Source organism: Lycium barbarum, chromosome 6 (assembly GCF_019175385.1).
Source record: "Lycium barbarum isolate Lr01 chromosome 6, ASM1917538v2, whole genome shotgun sequence".
Lineage (NCBI taxonomy): Eukaryota > Viridiplantae > Streptophyta > Magnoliopsida > Solanales > Solanaceae > Lycium > Lycium barbarum.
The window spans coordinates 112,367,228-112,391,284 of NC_083342.1; the positions used below are offsets into that span (position 1 = coordinate 112,367,228).

Here is a 24,057-nt window from a genome sequence, read left to right on the forward strand (position 1 = left end):
GTTGGTGGAGTTGGTGATTTTGCAACAATCCGAAGTAGCTTTGGTGGATTTGCAATTCTAGCCGCCTTCGCTTTGTTGGAAATTATTCCGGCAATTTGGTACCTTCGTTCCAACTCTATCTTTAATTTTTGCAATTTAATTCTAGCAATTTATTTTTCGAAATTTAATTTACGCAATTTAATTCTAGCAATTTATTTTTTGAAATTTAATTTACGCAATTTAATTTGTTGTAATTTATTTTATTGTGATTTAAATTATTTCTATTTAATAATGTCAAAGAGATTAAGACGTGGTGCCGGTAGTAGTAGTCGTACTGTTAGGGGTGCGCTTAATGAGGAAACATTTGTGGAAGAAACACCTAATTTAGGTATTGATGTTGGTGGAAATAATCCACTTTTAGGTCATGAGGCAATGCAACAACATTTTACCGACACTTTTAATGAAGACTTAGATGATGATGATGATGATGAAACACAACCCCCCGAAAATCCTATAGGAGATACAGGTCCTGCACAATCACATACACAAGACAAACCGCCTAGAACTCGTAGGCCAACAGCTAAAGTTTGGAAATTTATGACTAAGGATAGGGAAAATCAATCAGTTACATGTACCCTATGTGGACAAGTATTTAGTTTTAAGCAAGGAACTGGTAAGGATGGTGGAACGGGTACACTAAATGCTCATATGAGAACCAAACATATGGATGTTTGGGGAGAGCAAACGGGTTCAAATGTGGGGGGGATTCAAATGACGATAGACCCACGAACTGGTAGAAATTTTAAGTATGACAAGAAAAAAGAACGCGTAGAAGTAGCTAAAATGGTAGCTTATGATTGTTTACCATTTTCCTTTCCCTCGGGTTTAGGGTTTGTTACTTACATTCAACGTTGTTATAACCCGTTATTTGAGGGTATTCCTAGAAGTACTTGTAGAGCCGATGTTATAGATTTGTTTAAAAAATATAGATTTTATTTGCGTCATGTATTTAATTCTTTAAATTGTAATGTTTGTCTTACCGCTGATTTGGGTCTTAGTATTAACCATTTAGATTTCTTTGCTATTACATGTCATTGGGTTGATGACAACTGGGTTATGCAAAAAAGAATTATAGCTTTTTTATACGACGAAGGAAAAGGTCGTCACGATGGAAAATTTTTAGCCGATTCAATGTCTACTATAATGAGATTTTTTAACATTTATAGAAAAACACTTTGTATTGCTTTAGATAATGCTTCTAATAATACAAAGGCAATTGGTCTTTTAAAAAGAGAAATAAACCCTCCTCTAAGAAATATTTTTCATGTAAGATGTAGTTGTCACATTTTAAATTTAATTGTTAAAGATGGTCTTATGCATTTTGATGATTCTGTTCAAAAAGTTAGAAATGCTGTTGCGTTTCTTTTTTGTAATGCTAATAGGGGAAGAATTAGAGATTTTAAGAATGCTTGTGTGGAAAATAACCTTAGACCTAGGAAAATTCAAGTAGAAATTGAGACTAGGTGGAACTACACTTACATTATGCTACAACAAGCATATGAGTATAGGATTCCCATACAACAAGTTCACAACAAATATAATATTGATAGTGAGGATTGGTTAACTTATAGGCATTGGGAAGATGTTAAAGAATGTATTGAACTCTTAGAAAATTTTTATAATGCAACTCTTGCTTTTTCTAGACAATTCTATCCCACGGTAACCGGAATTTTAGCCTACTTAGCGGAAATAGCTAGAGTTTTACAAGAGTATAAATATAAACCCGATTATCAAGTGGCTATTTTTGAAATGATAATCAAATTTAAGAAGTATTTTTTTCCCATCCCAACTTTATTTATATTGGGTTCTCTTTTAAATCCTTGTTTAAAAGTGTCTTATACTAAAAATTTGGTTAGTCAAATTTATACATTTTTAGAAATTGAAGAGGGAGTTCAACCATCTTTAGCTGAAGCCGATCTCGCTATTGATGATGAGTTTAGAAGAGTTTTTACTCATTATTCTAGTTTGGAAGAACGTGCTACACCAGTTGCTCCACGCCCTACTACTTCTCATAGTAGCAAAAAGGGCTTGTCGGGTTTAAAAGTTTTACATTCACAGCCTCTATCTTCTTCTACTGCAAACTTTGATGAATTTAACTTTTATTTGATGCAGCCAAATGTGGATATCAGCCAACTGGATGAGGTGGACGTCTTAGCATGGTGGAAGAAGTACAAGGCAAGCTATCCGATACTTTCAAGAATGGCTCGAGATATCCTTACGGTTCAAGTATCAACCGTGGCTTCGGAGAGCGCATTTAGCCAAGGAAGACAGCAAATTGGAGACCATAGACATTCATTATCCGGCTTTAGCTTGCAAGTACTAGTGTGCATTCGAGATTGGATTAGATCGGAGCGACGCAACCAAAACTCAGAAGCGGAGCAAGGCGAAGACGAAGAAATTGAAGATTTGATAGCTAGTGGACCGGACCAAATGGAAGACTTTGAAGATATTTCCATGACCGAATATGATGTGGGGGAAATTAACGAAATGGTTCAAAATTGGTGATTTTATTATTCTACTATTTTTGTATAACTCATGTATTATTTGCAAGTTAAAAAAAATACAACTTGCAAATAAATGTTATCCAAGAATGAATAAAATATATGGCTCATTGAGCTTTCTTCTATTTATTTGTGTTTATATTTTTACTTTTATTAAGTTAGGAATATACCTAAAATATACTAAGAATATACTTAAGTTATATAGTATACTTAAACATATATAAGTATATATAGTATATATAGAAAAAATAGTATATATAGTATATAAGTATATATAGAAAAAATAGTATATATAGTATATATAGTATATTCTTAGTATATTTTAAGTATATATAGAAAAAATAGTATATATAGTATATAAGTAAGTATATATAGTATATAGTATATAAGTAAGTATATATAGTATATAGTACATATATACAAGTATATACTATATATATTAAGTTATACACATATATAAGTAAGTAAGTATACTATATATACTTACTATATATACTTACTTATATATAGTATATAGTACATATATAGTATATAAGTAAGTATATATAGTATATAAGTAAGTATATATAGTATATATAGTATATAAGTAAGTATATATAGTATATATAATAAGTAAGTATATATAGTAAGTATATATAGTATATATATTAAGTTATACACATATATAAGTATATATAGTATATAAGTATATATATTATATAAATATATATAGTATATATTGTATATATAGTAGATATGTATATAAGTATATATAGTATATATATTAAGTTATACACATATATAAGTATATATAGTATATAAGTATATATATTATATAAATATATATAGTATATATTGTATATATAGTAGATATGTATATATAGTATATATATTAAGTTATACCTATATATCTATTAAGCTATCCTATATATAGTATATAGTACATATATATAGTATATATATTAAGTTATACATATATTTAGTATATATATTAAGTTATACATATATATAAGTATATATAGTATATATATTAAGTTATACATATATATAAGTATATATAGTATATATATTAAGTTATACATATATATAAGTATATAGAGTATATAGTACATATATATAAGTACATATAGTATATATATATATATATATATATATTAAGTTATACATATATATAAGTATATAGTACATATATATAAGTATATGTAAGTTATACATATATATGTGTATGAAAAGCATTATTCTGTATTGCTGACTTGCTGTTAGGCTGTTAGTCAGTAAATATTTAAACTTTAATTATAAAATTGTATAACATATGTAAATATACCTACAATATACAAATAAATACTATAATATATATATATAATACAAAAAAAAAAAAAAAAAAAAAATTTAACGAGTCCAAACCGGACCGGTTCCGGTTTGGACCTTCAAACCGGTTAACCGGAACCGGTTAAACCGGAACCGGTTAGGCGGTTCCGGTTTTGGAACCGGAACCGGCCGGTTTCCTAACCGGTTACCGGTCCGGTTCCGGTTGGAACCGGTTGACAGGCATAATGTAAGGTAAAAAATTGTGCTATCCTATCAATCAATGTTTGTTGCACAGTCAAAAATTTAGCAGATGAAAATCTATTTTTTTTTCTTCCATTGAGATTTGAACCCAAGTATATGATTTTCATCTCACTATATTAACTGTTAAACGGTACCTTTGAGTGCCCAACACATTCATCACTTTTCCAGTATATCATTAATTAAGCAGCTTAGAAATTGTTAAAAGAAACAACTTTGTACCTTTTTTCCTTTTCGTTTTGTATTATTATGCTTTAAAAAAATTGAAAAAAACCGTCCCAAAACGCAGCCTTTTCTGTTGTAGGAACTGTAAAGGTGGTAATTTACAAGCAAAATCTTTTGCTTTACGGGAACTTTGGACGTTATCGACGTGTTTGTCTTTACATCATTTAAATTTTCATAAACTAAAGGAAATTAAATAATAATAATTTTAAATTAGTTCGAAATGTTATACTATATCACATCATTAACAACGGAACAAGTTATCATTACCAAATCTTAGTTCAAAAAGTACCCATGATACTAGTTCATTTTGGTTTGGTTACCAAAATCTGATATAAAGAAATTTATCTACGACATCTTGACAAAAACTACTTTTAAAAATTGGGAATCTACACGTTCTAAAGATTTTCATAACAAATTTCTAAAAATGGAACAAATAGATGAGCACATTATAATGGAAAAGGGCAAGATACTCAATTCTAGAGCTCTATGAAAAATCTGTTGCGAGGATGTTAACTTTCTGAGTATATGATGTAATTACTGATTATAAAGTAGTGTATCTTCCCTTCTATTGATTTCTTTTTCTTTTCCCTTTTAATTATGGAGTATGTCTTTAAGATCTGTAGATCAATTTCTTACCTTCAAGCTTATTCAAGTGTTATTTAAGCCAGAGCTAATACTTCAGTAAGAAGAAAAGGAAAAAAAAGCCCAATTATTCCCCTTGACATTTAAGTTGTACACATTGGGAATGCAATTTCTTTTTATGATATCGGAAAGGAGTTTCAGTAGCCCTATTTGCCAAGCGTCCAAAATTTAGAGAGTAATAATTTGGGTTTGGCAAGTCAATTTAAAAGTTATTTTTGTAATATTAGAGCTAACAATATGTGCTTGATCATTATTTGAAAGTGTTTCTAAAGGAATTTTTTTTAGTTTTTTCAACTTCTGAAAAACAAATTCTGCTACTACATGGTAAAATTTACTCCTATTTTTCTCTAATTGCTTGACTAACCGCCTCAAATCTATAAAATAAGCTCTTTTTTTCTTTTCAAAAAAAGCTACTGTATTTGACTTCCCAAAAGCTTGATCAAAGAAGCTGAATTATTTTTGAGTTCCCAAAAGCTTGATCAAAGAAGCTGAATTATTTTTGAGTTCCCCGAAAGGTAATTTTAATGTGGTCAATTTTTCTGGCCAAGTTTCATTAAAAAGCACATGTCCACATAGTTTTATTATGAAAGAAGGTAGGTTAGCGTGTCATTTACCATATACAAACAAAATAAATTATTATGAAAACATATGTGTAATTAATTACCTTAAACACTCTGTCTCTTATTACAGAATAGAATGCTAACTTGCCATTTTCACTGTTTAACCAAAAAAGTGACAAAGAAGTAAACATTGCATGAAGCATGCAATTGGCTAAAATGGGGCTACCCACGTGCCATTCCCCTCCCCACCGACTCATGCACCCATCTGGTTGACCTCTATACTATAGTAACTAGCAACCACCTTATTTATCTTCAACATGGATTTAATTTTACATACGTCACTATAAAATGTTGAAAAATGAAAAAAAGAATCTCCCAGCCGTAAAAGTAATATATACAAGATATAGGGACATGAATCATGCTATTTCAAAAATATATGAGGATGAGCTCACAATTGTGTACACTTGCCAAAAAGAAAATATTATATCAATTCTCTCCTTATACTATATAAACACTTCATTCCCTTTTAACATTCTCCATCCAAAAGTACTTTAACTCATTAGCACCAAGAAAGAGGGAAAAAATGGCTCAAACATCCTCTTCTTCAAATGGAGCTTCATCAAGTAACAACAATGGCTTTCAAGCAATTATAATGGCTCTACTGCTAATTGTTACAGTTGGATATTTTCTTGTTTTGATAGTAACTCCAACCAATATGTATAGACAGATATGGACACCTAAGATCAGAGCTCAGACAACCACCTCCACTTACTTTGGAGCTCAAGGTATAATGCAGTACAACTTTTTTTTTTTTTTTACTTTATCAGTGTATTTTAACCCGTTACAATATATTATTTAGATTACTAAGAGTTTTGATATGTAGTTATACTTCTTATTGTTGGTAACATAATTTGATGATGTAGAATAATACACATCATAACGCAGAAATGAGCTCTTTAAAAATATTTAGCTTAAAATGCTGCCTTCTTTAATTCTTTTGGATGAAGACAGACATGAAACTTTCTCTAAAAAAATTAATTTCATTCATTTAAAGAACTCATCTTATTAAGTGCAATTTTTCTATTTTACAGGAAGGTCACTGTTGATGAACACATTTCCTCTCTTATTTATTGCTGTCTTGGGATGTGTATACCTCCATTTATGGAAGAACAATGATAAAAACATCAACAGGTCAGTAGCCCTCAACCCCCACCACCCCCATCCCACCAAAAAAAACAAAAAAAAAACAAAGAAGAAAATATTACTTAATACTATTTGTTTTTTGTATTTTCTGATGAACAGAGTTGAGAAGAAACAAAAGTTGGCTATATGGAGGAGGCCAATAATAATGAAGGGGCTAGGGATTGTTTCAAGGATAGAGCTTGGCTTTTTTGTGATGTTCATTGCACTCTTAGTCTGGACTTTTGCCTCTTACTTGCATATTATCTTTCCCACTATTACGCCAAAGTCCGTTGCCAAAACTGGAGAAAAAATGTGAGTTATATAATTATATTAGTTTGATTATTTTTCATAAACAAAAATCGATTGATACCGAACTATAAACTTTCCCAACCATGCATCATCAACTTTGTTTGGCGGATTCAACACAAATTGGAACCTTATTATGTGCCGGAAAAAGTGAACTATGTTGCAGTTTAGTGGAGTTAAGTCAAACTAGTGTGGAGTATATTCTTTTCGGTTTCAAACGTCATAAATCATCAAGTTTTTCGCAATAAGATTTGTATATGCATATTTAGCACCTAAACATAGATAATAGTATTACATATAGGTTTACCCAAATGGAGGTCCTGGGGTTCGATACTCCATGCGTTTCTCGGTCGAGCTCGTCGCCCGAGACTTACTTAGTGCAGTTTACATCTTCTGTGTGATTTGCGGCTATTACTACACCCAATGAGTAGCGATCGTGGGTTCCCATGTTACCAAAAGAAATATTATATATAGGTCTCACAATAGTTAATAATTCTATATTTTTAAATTATATTTGAAAAATTACTGGTTAAAGGAAAATCTTGTCGATTCTCCAAATAGTAATTGACGTCGTCGCCATATAAAGTGAAATTAAGGGAGTATAAGTTATAGAACTAGATATAAATTTATATTTTAAAACTCATTCACTTGAATCTACAACATTAAATACTGAATTTGCTACCGACTTATATTGTTACCATTAATATATATAACACTTTTCTATTCATTTTGGTTTGGTTATGACAGATGGGAAGCCAAATTGGAAGATTCAGGATTGAGGTTGGGACTTGTTGGAAATATATGCCTTACATTTCTGTTTGTTCCAGTCACAAGAGGTTCATCTGTGCTCCAAGTATTTGGTCTCACCTCAGAAGCTAGTGTTAAATACCATATATGGCTTGGACATATTGTTATGACCCTTTTCTCTGCTCATGGCATTTGTTACATAGTCTATTGGGCTGCCACTCATCAATTATCTGAGGTAATACTTTAATTACATACCTTAGGATATAATACAATAACCTTATTTTTTCCAATAATACAATGATATAATCATGACGTAAAGCTAGGTCACATTTGATGGAGTGAACATATATAGAAGATGACCATCAAGAAAAAAACAGAAAGTGATTGTGCTTTTGTGATTTCTTTGCTTGTTGATTTGTTTATTTTAGTGGGGTTGTCTCCATCATTTGTTACATTTTCCTTCTTTTGCAATACGTCAAGTCTTTGTTAGCAAGAAAAGCACAATAAAAGATAAATAAAGCAAATTTCTTGGATCTCCATGCGTAGTCAAATCTTCAAGAGTTCTAGTGGTCCAAACATTTTCTAACAAAATATTCCTCAATCAAGTTTTTACACTTTTCAGTGGGAATAAAAGTATTGACCTTTTATTCTGTTTGTTCTTTTTAAAATATATCAACTGGTCCTTGCTTTAAAAGACAAAGACAACTCAACACGGGCAACAAAATTAGACATGCAAAGGAAAACAAGATATACATAGAACAAGTTTAATTTGAGTTTTATTTAACAAACAGTAGAATCACATTAAAAAATTTATTAGTATTGTAGGATTTATCATGTAAAGTAGTAGTACTAGAACACAAGTTCAATTCTTGGTGAATTTCTAATTAGTAATTAATGACTCTTGATTGAAATGAAACAGATGCTTAAGTGGGCAAAAACTGATGTCTCAAATTTGGCTGGAGAGTTGTCATTGCTATCTGGATTGGTGTTATGGATAGCAACATTCCCTCGCATTAGGAGAAAGATGTTTGAACTCTTCTTCTACACTCATCACTTCTACATCCTCTTTGTTGTCTTCTTCGTCTTCCATGTTGGCATCTCTTATGCCGGCATTATGCTTCCCGGTTTCTACCTCTTCGTGATTGATCGATACTTGAGATTCTTACAATCGCGGTCAAATGTTCGTTTAGTCTCAGCTCGAGTTCTACCATGTGAAACTCTTGAGCTAAACTTCTCCAAGAGCAAAGGTAAATTGAAGAAATTTCATATATTTACACTTTGTTCACACAAGAAAAATCACGATTTGTGACGAAAAAATTTGCATGGATGTCCGTCACAAAATTTGTCCAATTGATGACATCACAATTTTGTGACGAACAAGTCCGTCCCCTCACAACTCTGTGTTGTTCTTGTTAGAATGTTATTGAAGGATAACATAACCAAACTGACAATTTTGATCCTTTTTCCTTTTTTGAAAAATGCACAGGTTTAAGTTATACACCAACTAGCATCATGTTTGTGAATGTACCTAGCATTTCAAAACTACAATGGCATCCATTTACAATCACTTCAAGCAGTAGTTTGGAGCCAGAGAAGCTTAGTGTTGTCATTAAGAGTGAAGGAAGCTGGTCCAAGAAACTTTACCAGATGATTTCTTCCCCTGAATCTATCGATCGTCTTAACGTCTCTGTTGAAGGACCTTATGGACCTGCTTCCACACATTTTCTAAGGTATGTATGAAAATTAGTAAAACAGAGATAGTTTCATTTTGTCATCTAAAATATACTAGTATATGGATTAGATTTATGTTACAATTACAAACTAAAGTTTTATTTTACTTGTTGCAGGCATGATTTATTGGTTATGGTGAGTGGAGGAAGTGGAATTACCCCTTTCATCTCCATAATCAGGGAGCTAATCCACACAAGTGAGTCACAAAAATGCAAGACACCAGAAATCCTACTAATAAGTGTGTTCAAGAACTCACAAGACCTCACCATGTTGGACCTTCTCCTTCCTATTTCTGGTGGCCCATCACAAACTTCTAAATTGGGCCTACAAATTGAGGCTTTTGTAACAAGAGAAAAGCAGCCCATATCAGAAGAAAACAAAAAGAACTTGAGGACCATGTGGTTCAAGCCTAGCCCATCTGATGAGCCCATTACTCCAATTCTTGGCCCAAACAATTGGCTGTGGCTTGGTGCTATCATATCATCTTCCTTCATCATTTTCTTGATTTCCTTGGGGGCTTTGAATAGATATTACATATACCCAATTGATAAAAATACCAATGAGATATACTCTTATCCAATAAAGGCAGTGCTGAATATGCTTATCATTTGCATCTCAATAGCCATCACAAGTAGTGCAGCATTTGTTTGGAACAAGAGACACAGTGCCAATGATGCCAAACAAATTCAGAACATGGAAGCTGCAAGTCCAATGGCTTCACCTAATTCTTGGTTCTATAATGCTGATAGGGAAATGGAGAGCTTGCCCCAGCAGTCACTTTTTCAATCAACTAATCTCCATTTTGGTGAAAGGCCAGACCTCAAAAGTATGTTTCATCACAGAAAATGTTACTAATAACAAGTAACTCGTCATATAAGCCTGATATATAATATGAGAAATAGAATGTAACTAACTATAGCCAATTTAATTGAACTCATGGTGTAAAAATTATTTATAATTTTTGTATATATAACTTAAATCTAAAGATCAGGTATCTTTATATATCCTACATTAGAATCTCTTATTCAAATTACCTAACTTTTGCTAATAAGTTGTAAATTTGATACAGGGGTGTTGTTTGAGAGAAAAGAATCAAGTGTTGGAGTTCTAGTGTGTGGGCCAAAGAAAATGAGACATGAAGTTGCAAGCATATGTTCATCTGGTTTAGCATCCAACCTTCACTTTGAGTCCATCAGCTTCAGTTGGTGATTTTCTTTTTTGGTGCATAATTTCAAGACACTATGATGCAATATGCACCGAATGACAAAAAATAATCCCTCCCTATCCGTCCCACACCCCCCTACAAAGGGAAAATAAGATAGTAATTTTTTTGTGTGTGGTTATGCTCAGGTTGGTTTGAGTGTTTCAAGTGCTCCTGTAACATGCTTCCTTTGTACTGTGAAATGTAAAAAATACATTTTATTATGTTTTTTTAATCTTTCTCACTGTCATACTCGGTATAAGATAGTGTAAAAAGGTAAATTAAAAAGAATTGAGATGCTCTCACATCAAATTTAAATTTCTTGCCGTTACCAAATTTTTTATGATTGCTCTTTTTTTTTCCCCCTTTTTTTTTTTGGGTCACTTCAACCGTCAAAATTCCTATATTTTAATGGTTCATTTGGTTCCCAGAAGTTCATGTAAAGGCTTCTTTATAGAAAACTGCTTTAAAATTTGGAATCTAAGCACTTTACATAAGCAATTCTTCAAAGTAAAACAAACATACGACTATGAGAACACTTCACACTGGAATACAACAAGGGACTCAATTCTAGAACTGAAATTCAACAAAGGATATTAGGATGATATATCTCACATTTAATTTGTACACTTGGAGCTGAAATTCAACAAAAGATTTGATGATAAGCATCCCGCGAACCAAACAAGGAAACACATAAGACTTGCATAATAGTAAGGTGTCCGGAGCCTAAAGGGTATAAAAATACACGGTATTTACCAAAACGGAATGACCAAAAATTTATATACCAAAAGGGGTATATCGTGGGCTGATCCACGATATACCCCAATTTTTTTTTTCATGTGACAACGATTTTTTTTTTTTTAATTGTATAACGTGGATCAGTCCACGTTATACAATTAAAATTTTTATCCCATTGAACAAATACTTGGTAAGACGTTGCCTAAATTTAAATCATATTCGGTTATGTTTTTAATAAAAACAATTTATTGTTTTTTTTTAATTTTTAAAGCATGATTAACTCAAATAAATATTTTAACACATGCAATAATAATCCATAAGCAATTAACAAAATAAAAAAATTAACAAATTAATAATCCATAATCAATTAACAAAATATTAATTCATAATCAATTATTTATGTGTAATTTTTTTTTTTTTTTTGCGTTATACCCTTTAACGCCCAACTAATTGGAGTCCGCAACTTAAATAACTTCAAAAGTGGGTTTGGTTACCAAAATAAATCATATCCGGTTATGTTTTTAATAAAAAAAATTTATTGATTTTTTTAATTTTTAAAGCATGATTAACTCAAATAAATATTTTAACACATGCAATAATTAAATGTGTTATATATGCGAACAGAAATAAAAAATAAAATATAAGTTAAATAAACGTCACACATTAACTAAGTAGTAAATGTTAAATTACATACTAACTATTAAACGGTACAAGACATGTTATATATTCTTGGAAGATTGCATAAGGAAACAACGATCGTACAACTTAAGAAAAAACATAAAAACCAACAAGCAACAATAACTACTGTTTTCTGTCGGGGCAGCGATTCTTTTTATGACTTGTTTGCTTGCACGTACTACACTTCATTCCTCCTTCTAGTTGTAGTCCGTGCTCCTGAACCCGAAGTAAGTTTTGTTTGAAAAAACTTAGTGTTTGACTGTAAGGTTATTTTAGTCAACTTTATATGTCGAGAAAATTAGTCAGCTTTATTTTCAAAAATTGAAACCACAGAAGTGAAATTGACATTCACAGATACATTACCCCGGGATTTTTACGTTGAAATCTATTGCGTATCATCATCTTATAAGTATATAAAACTGAAAATTTTAGGCCAATTTGGGGGAAAATTGAAATTGAATGGGATCAAAGGTGTTTTTTCAAAAATCGGCTCGGCCATAGCGGTTTGTCTGCGTAGATCTCGAAAAAATACGCAGGTTAAAAAAAAAACCGCATAAAACGGACGTCTGAGCGCAAAGTTATGACCATCTAAAGTTTGACCACTTTACAACTAGTTTTCAAACAAAACTTACTTCGGGCACCTTTTCAACCCCTAAAATGACGATCCGAACGTCTATGTATCCTTGATATATTGAGCCTACATTATTGTACGCAGAAAAAAATATCAGATTCTATATAAAATATTAACGTTTCGGAGTCTTGACACACGACTAATCGTTGGTCAAAGTATGGAAAAATCACTAAATTTTTTCAAACAAAACTTACTTCGGGCACCTTTTCAACCCCTAAAATGACTATCCGAACGTCTACGTATCCTTGATGTATTGGGCCTACATTATTGTACGCAGAAAAAAATATCAGGTTCTAGATAAAATATTGACGTTTCGGAGTCTTGACACACGACTAATCGTTGGTCAAAGTATGGAAAAAACACTTCGGGCATTTTGGTTCCGGACTCCTATTTTGTAAAACGCTGGGAAAAAAATATTAATTGTATAACGTGGACTGATCCACGTTATACAATTAAATTTTTTTGTTTTTTTTTGTTGTTAGATGAAATTTTTTTTTGGGGTATATCGTGGATCAACCCACGATATACCCCTTTTGATATATAATTTTTTTGTCATTCCGTTTTGATAAATACCGTGTATTTTTATACCCTTTAGGCTCCGGGCTCTAATAGTTAGTATGTAAGTAACAAATTGTAATTTACAAGATTGTCTACATATAAGATCCACATTTTCCCCATTTGTTGTATAATTTATTCAACTTCTGAAGCAACTTTGAGTTTGAATTTCAGACAAAAAATATTAAATAATTCGTTAAAAGCAAATACTTCATCGTATAAAAGATATCTTTGTGTTTAGTACTTCTAGATAACTACAGATTGCTAGAAGTTCCCACATTTCTATCTTTGAGTTTTAATTTAAATTTAATGTGGCATTTGGTTAGTACACAACTCTTTTTTTAGCCGATATGTTTGAGTTTGAGTTTATTGTGATATTGATAAGGATAAGGTTTAAGGATTTATTCTAAATGTGGATTAATATTGCTTTTAAATTTAAAATTTAAAATTTTATTTCTCATAAATTATTTTAGATTTTTGGAATTTGATAAAATTAATTTATAAACTTTGTCCTAATTCTCATTAACTTTGTCTTAAAATTGCTATGTGGCATGTTATTAGCTTGCCACTTGGCTTAACTACATTGCTTGTACCTTTCCTATTTTATATATATAGATATAGATTGTCAGCTTTATGTCTAATAGTTCAAGTTAAGGTGTTTAATAGGTACAAACTTTAATTTAGGTGTTTAAATGAAATATTTGACATTTTTGAGAGGTCGCGTATGTATCCAGCCAATGTAATACGTATATCAATGTATACACTTGACATATGCATGACATACAATGATATATATTGACAAACACAAAAAATATAAAACATATGAATGACATACACATAACATACAATGATATATACACTTTTATGTAGTTCTATGTGGTTGTATATATGTCACCCTATATACAACAATACATTGAGCACCAGTAATCTTAAACTAGATATACAGTGAGATACACCATATATTCATTTCACCTTCAAACCACCATACTACCATCAGTCTACTATACCCAATGCAAAATCATATCCATACAAATAAAGAGTTATGTCGGAGTGATCTGTCCAGATCTATTTTGCTAGAGCTATTTCGTCATGTAAATATGAAAGATGCAGTAGTATAAGAATTTGCAAGACCGGAGACATGTGTTGTTGTAGAAGGAGGTCATGAAGTGATCGTATTAGGTGACGAAAAATTCTTCAGAGATGCTTGGATTCTGCCAAAGCATATCCAGCCACTAACACAAATAATAAAGCAATGATGTCGCTGGTGATGGCTATTACGACGGTTGCCAGAGTTATGGCGGCGATCGAAATAGAGGATGGGTCGACTACTGGAGTGCTTGGGAGACAAGGGTTAGATTTAGGTAGTAGATAGACATCAAAATATTCTTCTAAAATCAAGGGACCCCCAATTTTTTCTAAGTTGCTATATTTGAAAAGTATTGTTATGTTGGATAATTAGTTGAAAGTACCTTTAAAAATGGTAATTTTGAGTTTTTTTTGTCATATCGCGTAAAAGTTTTACAAGAACAACTCATATACTCAACTTTATTCGGCCGAAGAACTTGCATGGTTTTCCCTTCAAATGGGATGATTTTCAATTTTTTGTCCTTAGCAATCGAATTTATGTCTTGAGAGGCATAAGTTTTTGAAAGGCGTGGAGCATAACTTTTGGGATATTATGATGCGAAAATATAAAGGGAGATTGACCTATATATACATAATAAGAAAAGTATTTACAAAATATAACGAAATTTTCAGTTTACAAAACATAGCAATAGATTTCTTACAAAATTTATATAAAATTTTCACTCAAGTTTTTTTTTAAAATTAATTTTTTTTTTTTTTAAAATAATTAATTTTTTTCTGCTCAAGGCTTAAAAAAATCACTCAAAATTTTGTGTATGAAATGTGCATATCTCGCTCAAGCTTAAAAAGTTTGCTCAGAATTGTGTATGAAAAATGTATGAAATGTGTATATCTGGTTCAAGGCTTAAAACTTTCACTCATTTTGTATATAAAAACAATATGAATTATGTATATCTCGCTCAGGGCTTAGAATGTCGCTCACATTTTTTGTGTATAACGTTCATGTTAGATTTCTGGAAAATTAATACAACTACGACAACATTGTATACAACTTTCATACAATATTTAAGGCTTAAAAAAATTGCTCAAAATTTTGTGTATGAAATATGTATATCTCGCTCAAGGCTTAAAAAGTTCGCTCAAAATTTGTGTATGAAAAATGTATTAAAATTTTCGCACACATATACACATTTCATACAGTTTTTATACACAAAAATGGACTGAATTTTTTAAGCTTTGACCGATTTTTTTAAAAAAGAAATGTATGAAAAATGAAGATCTGTTATATTTTGTAAATAAGGAAAATTATCGTTATGTTTTGTAATAAAGAGTCTTAAATACGTAACCTATGTCATTTTTTCAAATATAAACTTATGACCTGCAAAAAAATTATTTATTACCAAGGATAGAAATTACAGACCAGCACAAAATAGGACATAAGTGCAAATGATCCTATTCGGCCAACTAATCAAAATGGGGCCACGATTTCAACAGCACTTCTGGCTGATTTGCCTTCAATAGCCCGATCGAGTCCAAGAAATACAGCTGAAAGGAAAGAATTTGAGGGATCTTTACCCGAATAACTAATCGGATTTACTATTTTGTTAGTCGGTATATCATAGACTGACTATGTTTCAATTTGTTTAAAAAATAATGAGTACTTATGTTTCAATTTGTTTAAAAAATAATGAGTACTTATGTTTCAATTTGTTTGTCTTACTTTCCTTTTTAATTTATTTAAAAAAGAATGTCTCTTTCCTAATTTAACTATTTTCTGATTTCAACATCCCACACGACATGTTTAAGACCACTAAATTAAAGAAAATTTTAGTACATTATATATCTTTAGTTTGAGCACACGATTCAAAAATATTGTTTATTTTATTAAGTTTTGTGTGAGTTAAACTATATGACACATAAATTGAAATGGAAGGAACAAACCGTCTCAACAAGATTGGGGGCCTAAAGTCCAACTTGAGAGAGAAACCTTAATTTTTTTTTTAAGGAAAGATCGTGATATATATATATTTTTATTTAGAATCTACTTTTTAGCTTTTTTAGATGCGAAGTCATTATTTATTGTTTTATAATCGTCAAGAACGATGCAAAGTTGTTAAAAACTTTTTAAAATAAATTTATTCTAAAAAAATTCAACTGATAATATAACTAATCAATCATACGACTTAAAAAAAATTCTTCTCTCTCTTTTTTTAAAATAAAAATCGTGTACTTCTCTGTCCCAATTTATTTGACGCAATTTGAATTTCGAGAGTTAAACTTCCTTATTTTTATCGTAAATTTTTGACATACAATCTTTAATTTTAAAAAATAATAATTTATATATTTAAAAACTACATAAAAATATTATAAATTACAATAATTTAAAAATAAATTAGCCATAAAACTTAATAAAAAATGGGTTCCCAAATTTTTGGGAGCCCAAAGCAATTGCCTTAGTGGCTTTGGCCTTGGGAAGGAGTAATAATCAAGTGTTGGAGTTCAAGCTAGTATGTCGGTCGGCCAAAGAAGATGAGGCATGAAGTTGCAAACATATGTTCATTTCCAACCTTCATTTGAGTCCATCAGGTTCAGTTTGTGATTTTTTCCAAAATTTCAAGACTCTAATGCATACAAAGAAGAAAATTCAGATGTGATATGCTGCCAACTTCTGCTTGACGTCCACAGTGAAAAAAAAAAGGAATATGAAGGTAACATTTTTTTTTATTTGAATTATGCTTAAGCTGGTTGATTTTTTCAAACGCTCCTGTAAAATGGGAATAAATGCTCCCTTCTTCTGAAATATAAAAGATTTATATTTTCACCGATTATTTCTTTTAGAGAGTTTACTAAAGGGAAAAGGAAAAGGAAAAAAAGAGCATTCTAAATGAACTAGACATCAACAATATTACAAAGTAGACTAGATATTGAATACTCTCTCCGTTCACTTTTACTTGTTCACTATTTCTAAAATAAATTTTCATTTTTACTTGTCATTTTTCACATATCAAGATAAGACAATATTTTTTTTCCTGTTTTACCCATAGTATTAATTACTCACTTCAAATCATTTTTCTAATCCAATAAAAATATGCATCAATTAATATGGGTACATTGATAAATTATGTACTCCATTTATTATTTCTTAAACAGCGTGAAAAGTCCAAATTGGACAAGTAAAAGTGAATGGAAGGAGTAATAAGTTATCGCGACCAGAAAAAGTATATTTGAAAATAATAATTAATGTCTTCGTAATTGTTTAAAATAATATTTATTTTGGAATGGAGAGAGTATTTGAGCTTCTAATGGTATCATATGAATGAAATGTGATGATAAACATATTAACTTTGAAGCAAGAAGGAACATGGTTAGTTGGTTGAACAACATTTGAAAAATAAACAAAAAAGAAAGAGAAGAAAGAGATGTATATGTAGTTGGTACTTGAGTTTTTGAAAGTTGTCAAATTAATATAGGCTGATAACGAACAAAGGAAGGTATCGGTAGATGGGATAGTAACAAGAAATCATAATCAGGTAAAAGGTCAAAGAAAAAGAAAATAAAGTTTGTGAAGTAAAATCTATCTTTTTTGTTTTTGAAGAAATATTAACTTCCCTTATTGACCATATTCTTCTTACTTCACTTATTATTACAATAACAAGATAATAAAACTGTATTTGAATTCTTTTTTACTTAAAGAATATTCATCATGTGGTCTTTGGTGGTAGGACAAGTGATTCCAACACTTCATAGTCTTTTTTTATTGCAAATGACTCGCCAACAGAAATGGAGACCTCTAGACAATTCCAACTGAAAGATTACAGGTTCAACTTAGCTTCAATTCTTACCAAACAAGGGCCAAGTACAATTATGAAATTAAAATGCTTGATGAGGAATTAATCATTAATTACCAACCGTATAAAATCTAAATAAGGCCTGAATTAAAATCAAATACTTCCTGTCCCTATATCATCGAAATCCTACACTTACAACCCATATGAAGTTGTCACGACTCAACCCGCCATGACTGGTACCCACACTAACTCCTAGTGGGCGAACCAATACACTTAACCATCTACTCATTCAAAGTCCATTTTACTTAGTCAATTCATTCAGTTCACAATAAATTAAACGCAAGATTAAAACTAAACACAAGATTAAGTCAAAAGTGGTCATGCCATAAACAATAATGTAAATGGGGAAGTCCTAACTATTACAATCTCAAAATCCGAAAGTCACCATACAAGGACTCTAATCCAAAACATGTCTAAGGATCCATACTGTCTAAAATAAATAAACATCAATGTCTAAAATGGAAATAGACATTAACTAAGGGGAGATCTTCGGGCGGCCTGACACGGATAGAAGCTCACCCTCAATCTGTCAGTAAATGGCCTCAAGCTTGATATGAGGTCGAGTAGCAGTCTCTGGATCAAAATCTGCACTAAAAAGAATATAACAAGGTAGTATAAGTACAAACACTATGTACCGGTAGATATCATAGGCCGACTAAGATTAGTATCATGCATGAATCATAAAATCAATAAACTAGACAGATCGGTCAACAACACATAATCAGATAGCCAACACCAAGTCAACCAATGATATTAACAAATCAAGTCCACCACTGACAGTAACAATCAAGTCCACCAATGATATTAACAAACAAGTCAACCAATGATATTAACAATCAAGTCAACGGAAACAAGCAATGGAATAAACCTCACAACAACATTTTCACTTACTCAGTCACTGATCACTCATGTACATACAAGCTAATTGGTGTCTTTACCCAATAGCTATGACCTGCAGGGGACCCATGGTGTCTATGTACCCTCGCTTCGAAATCTTACCTTGGATCACGAGCCTTTAACTTAGGCCACATCCTCACCACATGTCAAATGTGCCCAAAATCTAGGTCACATCCTCACTCCCTTTCAAATGCGCCTTTTCATATATACATACACACTTATATATGGCTTATATATATATATATATATAAGCCATACTATGAAAGTGTGGGAAAGGGGGTGGTGGAAATGAGGGTGAGGAGAGGAGTATCTATTTCAGAGAACCAGTTCAGATTCGTGCCGGGACGCTCAACTACAGAAGCCATCCATCTTGTAAGGAGACTAGTTGAGCAGTTTTGGGAGAGGAAGAGGGACTTACACACGGTATTCATCTACCTAGAAAAGGCTTATGACAAAGTTCCAAGTGAGATCCTATGGAGATGCTTGAAGGCTAAAGGTGTACCTGTGGCGTACGTTAGGGTGATCAAGGACATGTATGAGGGAGCCAAGATTAGGGTAAGGACAATAGGAGGAGATTCAGAGCACTTCCCAGTTGTGATAGGGTTGCATTAAGGATCAGCTCTTAGTCCGTTTTTATTTGCCTTGGTGATGGATGGATTGACGCGGCAAATTCAAGGTAAGGTGCCATGGTGTATGCTTTTTGCGGATGACATAGTCCCGATCGACGAGACTCGTAGCAGAGTTAACGCTAAGCTAAAGGGTTGGAGACAGACTCTGGAGTCTAAAGGGTTCAAGCTGAGTAGGACCAAGACGGAGTACTTGAAGTGCAAGTTCAGTAAAGCACCTCTGGAGGCTAGCGTGGAAATAAGGCTTGGTACCCAGGTCATCCAGAAGAAAAGTAGTTTCAAGTATATTGGGTCTATTATACAAGGTAGCGGGGATATTGACGATGATATCACACATCGTATTGGGGCAGGGTGGATGAAATGGAGGCTCGCTTCCGGAGTGCTATGTGATAAGAAGGTGCCACCACAACTTAAGGGTAAGTTCTACAAAGTGGTAGTTAGACTGACTATGTTGTATGGGGCGGATTGTTGGCCAGTTAAAATCTCTCACGTTCAAAAAATGAAAGTTGCCGAGATGAGAATGTTGAGCTGGATGTGTAGGCACACTAACAGTGCCAGGATTAGGAATGAGGCTATCCGGGACAAGGTGGGAGTGACCTCGATGGAAGACAAGATGCGGAAAGCGAGACTGTGATGGTTTGGGCATGTGAAGATGTCACGACCCGACTAGGGAGGCCGCGACGAGCACCCGGTGCTAGCCCACCCGGGCACCCCCTTAGATTACACTTATGCTTACATTTAGGTGAGCCACATAATTAGGCATACATTTCCTTTCATTCATCAAACTAGTCCCATTTGGACAACAACATTTTTATATCATCATAGGCGTCTAGGCCACATCAATGTACATGGGCCGACGAGGCCGACAAAGTGATATACAAAACATGAGCCAACAAGGCCGGACATATCTAACCACATACACGTGACTACGAGCCTCTAAGAAGAATATAACATATCACATGAGCGGGACAGGACCCCGCTATGCCCATAATTATATACACAAAAGAATAAGTACCCAAAAGCTATGGCTCCGAAGGAAATGGAGCTCCGCAATGTAATCTTTGAATAAGCAGCTATGGATCAAGTCTGTCTCCCTGTGCACCTGCAGGCATGACGCAACGTCCACAAACAAAAGGACGTCAGTACGAAGGATGTACTGAGTATGTAAAGCATGATCAATATCAATGTAGAAGCATAAATGGCAACATAAGGAATAACATGGGATGGGAGATGGCAATGTCATTGTCATATGCACTTACTTGCCTTTCATAGGAACTTTCCATTTCTAATACGTATTCGTGTACATACATCATTATCCGTATTCCATAATCGTACCTGTATCATGTTTGTGCTCGTATTCATATACATGCCCTTATTCACGTTCATATACATAGTCATATCATGTACATAGCATTTACATAGCCTACCCGGTCACATAGGATCGGTGTTTCATACTTATCCTTATATAACATACCCGACCGTACAGGTTTGGTGTTTCACGTACCCGGCCATGTATAGGCTCGGTGATCATACATACCTGGCCAACCAAGGCTCAGTGCTTCACATACCTGGACCTACCAAGGCTCAGTGGTATCCGTACCCAACTGCAGTGGTGTGCGCGCGTTACGTGACCATACATACATATACATCTATATATATATTCTACCCGACATTATAAGCTCGGGTTTTCATTATAGCCCTTCATAGGCAGACATACGTATAATAGCTCATAAGCATCTCTAGCATCACTTTGCTCTCATCATCATTACTATAATCATCATTATCGTTACGTCTATATTATAGGCTTACTCATCATATGAGGAACCTAGTACAATCGTAGTACACATCAAGGATCATAGGCTCAGTAGCTTTTGAGAATAAAATCATATGGAGCACATCGTGAGCTCATAGAAGAATAAAGGGTTGGCCAAAGAACATGCCTTATGAAAGAAAGGGTTAGCCTTACATACCTTTTCGTTGAACTATTCTACACTTGCACGTACTCCTCCGATGCTAGCGTTTCTACCTTCATTAAGGTCATACTATCATTAGAATCGATAACTAGCACACATGGCTAAAACTAGAGAAAATCGGGCAGCATCTCCTTTATTTATACAACATTTGCCCATATCGTAATTCAACTCCCAAACGTCAACAATACATTCACAATATCATACGATAGCGATTAATCATCCACATTATCCATATTATCTAGATTTCTCAATTTGCTCCTAGTTCACCCATATTCGTGGTTATAACCCTCGACCTCGTCCATTCATATACAATGTCTATTTCATGATCTTAACGTCGTTTATAACACATTCATATCACAACACAACTACAAACATGATTCAATTCAAACTATCTCTCAAAACGTCACTATTCATCATTCATGACTCATTTTGCTATGCTCTTCTAATGATCAAGCATTTCAACTCTCAAATACCTTAAACAACGTATAACCATCATGAATCTTACCTTAGATGTCGTAGGAACGAGCCTTAGTTGATAATACTCCACTTGAGCAAAACCCTAGTTTTCCTCCATTTGGATTCCCTTGACTTGAATGGTCTTTAATGGGCTCTTACTCTTGATTCACTTGTTTTATGTTATTGATGACTTATAATCCTTGAAAACTTGTAAAATAAATGTAGAGAGATGTTTTAGAGAGAAGGATGAAATGTGGAAATGATTTCATGAAATTGGTCCCATATTTAATAACCCACAACTGATCTGTCGAGTTCATTATATGGTATGTATAATGATTATACGGTCCATATAATTGACCGTGAAATGGGTCTTTCCTTCACCCTTTCACTGTGAACGTTTTACGGTCCATTATACGGTCCGTAAAATGATTTTACGGTCCGTATAACTGACCGTAAAACTTCACTAGCGAGTAACCTTTTCTGTGACGGTTTTACGATCCATTATACGGTCCGTAAAACATTATATGGTCCGTATAATGAGCCGTATAACTCACCAGTCCACTGAACTTGTTCTCGTCACTTCGTTTAATCTCCGATCCTTATGGAACCTTCTTAACACTTGTTCAACACTTCAATACTAATCCAAGGGACGTTATCACTCTTCTCCAAGACATCATTAAGTCCTTGCTAACTCGTTGCTCGTAATTCCTTCCCGATACTTATCAAATACTTTTGCCTTCTCTTGGCAATCCTCTTCCCTCATCTTTAACATCTTTGGGATCTTTTCCTAGAGTTCGTTGAGCGTTATTGCTTACCCATGAACATATCTTATACTCGTACTCCTTACTAGTTCGTTCACTTGCGTACCAACGGAAGATTTTCCGAGGTGTAACAGAAGAGGATAGACATAGATGCCCCAGTGCGCAGGTGTGAGAGGTTGGCCATGGATGGTTTCAGAAGAGGTAAGACATGGCACAGTTATAGCTTACCGAGGACATGACCTTAGATAGGAGGGTATGGAGGACTCAGATTAGGGTAGAAGGCTAGTAGATAGTATCGTTTATCCTTTCATATTAGTAGTCGCATTATTGCGATATAAGTTCTTGTGCTTTGATTTCTGCTACTATCTGTTATTTCCTGTATGTTGATTATCTTATTTTATTTGTGATAGCTACTGCCCTTTGCAAACTGCTTCATCATAGCTTAATCGCTTTCGTTATTTTCATTTCCATATCACTTTGAATTTCTTGCCTTTATCTAACCTTTTTTTATGCTTTCTATTGAGCCGAGGGTCTTTCGAAAACAGTCGTTCTACCTTGGTAGGAGTAAGGTCTGTGCACATTCTACCCTCTCCAGACCCCACATTGTGGGATTTCACTGGGTTGTTGTTGTTGTTGCTGTATATACACACACACACACACATATATATATATGGTTGTCTCATAGAAATTTGTCTAGTAGCAATTGATGGTCTTCTTTGTCTAGCAGAAAACGGTCGTCTCATAAAAATATAGTCTTAAGGTCCAAAAATATTTTAGCTCTAATACCAAAAAGAAGGGGGTATAGAAAATCTTTAAAGAAAAAGAAGTTCAAGACAAGCACATAATTAAAAATCCCGGTCCAGAACTATCTCCAAGTCCAAAAATGTCTCCAGTACATAGTTCAGACCTTGAAAGAGATATGGTAAATTTTCAGAATAGTGCATTTCAAGATTCACAAGATCAAAACTACGTCGACTCGGGGATGAGTTTTGATTCTGTTGCTTTACACATCTAGACACATAAAGAGATTAGTCGAAGAAGTAATTATGATAGCCAAGATAAACGAAAAAACGGATTCGATGAAAAAACAATAAAGATGAACAAAGGACAATATAGATAAAGTGGCTTT

At 33.0% G+C, this 24,057-nt stretch overlaps 1 protein-coding gene across 1 annotated transcript; it reads left to right on the forward strand.

Annotated features, from left to right (window-relative positions):
- The first annotated feature begins 5,983 nt into the window (after window positions 1–5,983).
- On the forward strand, window positions 5,984–10,905 carry LOC132645551 (ferric reduction oxidase 2-like). The gene is made up of 8 exons (XM_060362574.1): window positions 5,984–6,297; window positions 6,604–6,703; window positions 6,815–7,006; window positions 7,748–7,982; window positions 8,667–8,994; window positions 9,234–9,477; window positions 9,595–10,304; window positions 10,548–10,905. The coding sequence occupies exons 1-8, from the start codon at window positions 6,096–6,098 to the stop codon at window positions 10,685–10,687; spliced, it is 2,151 nt and encodes a 716-aa protein (XP_060218557.1). The 5' UTR covers window positions 5,984–6,095; the 3' UTR covers window positions 10,688–10,905.
- Window positions 10,906–24,057: the final 13,152 nt, after the last annotated feature.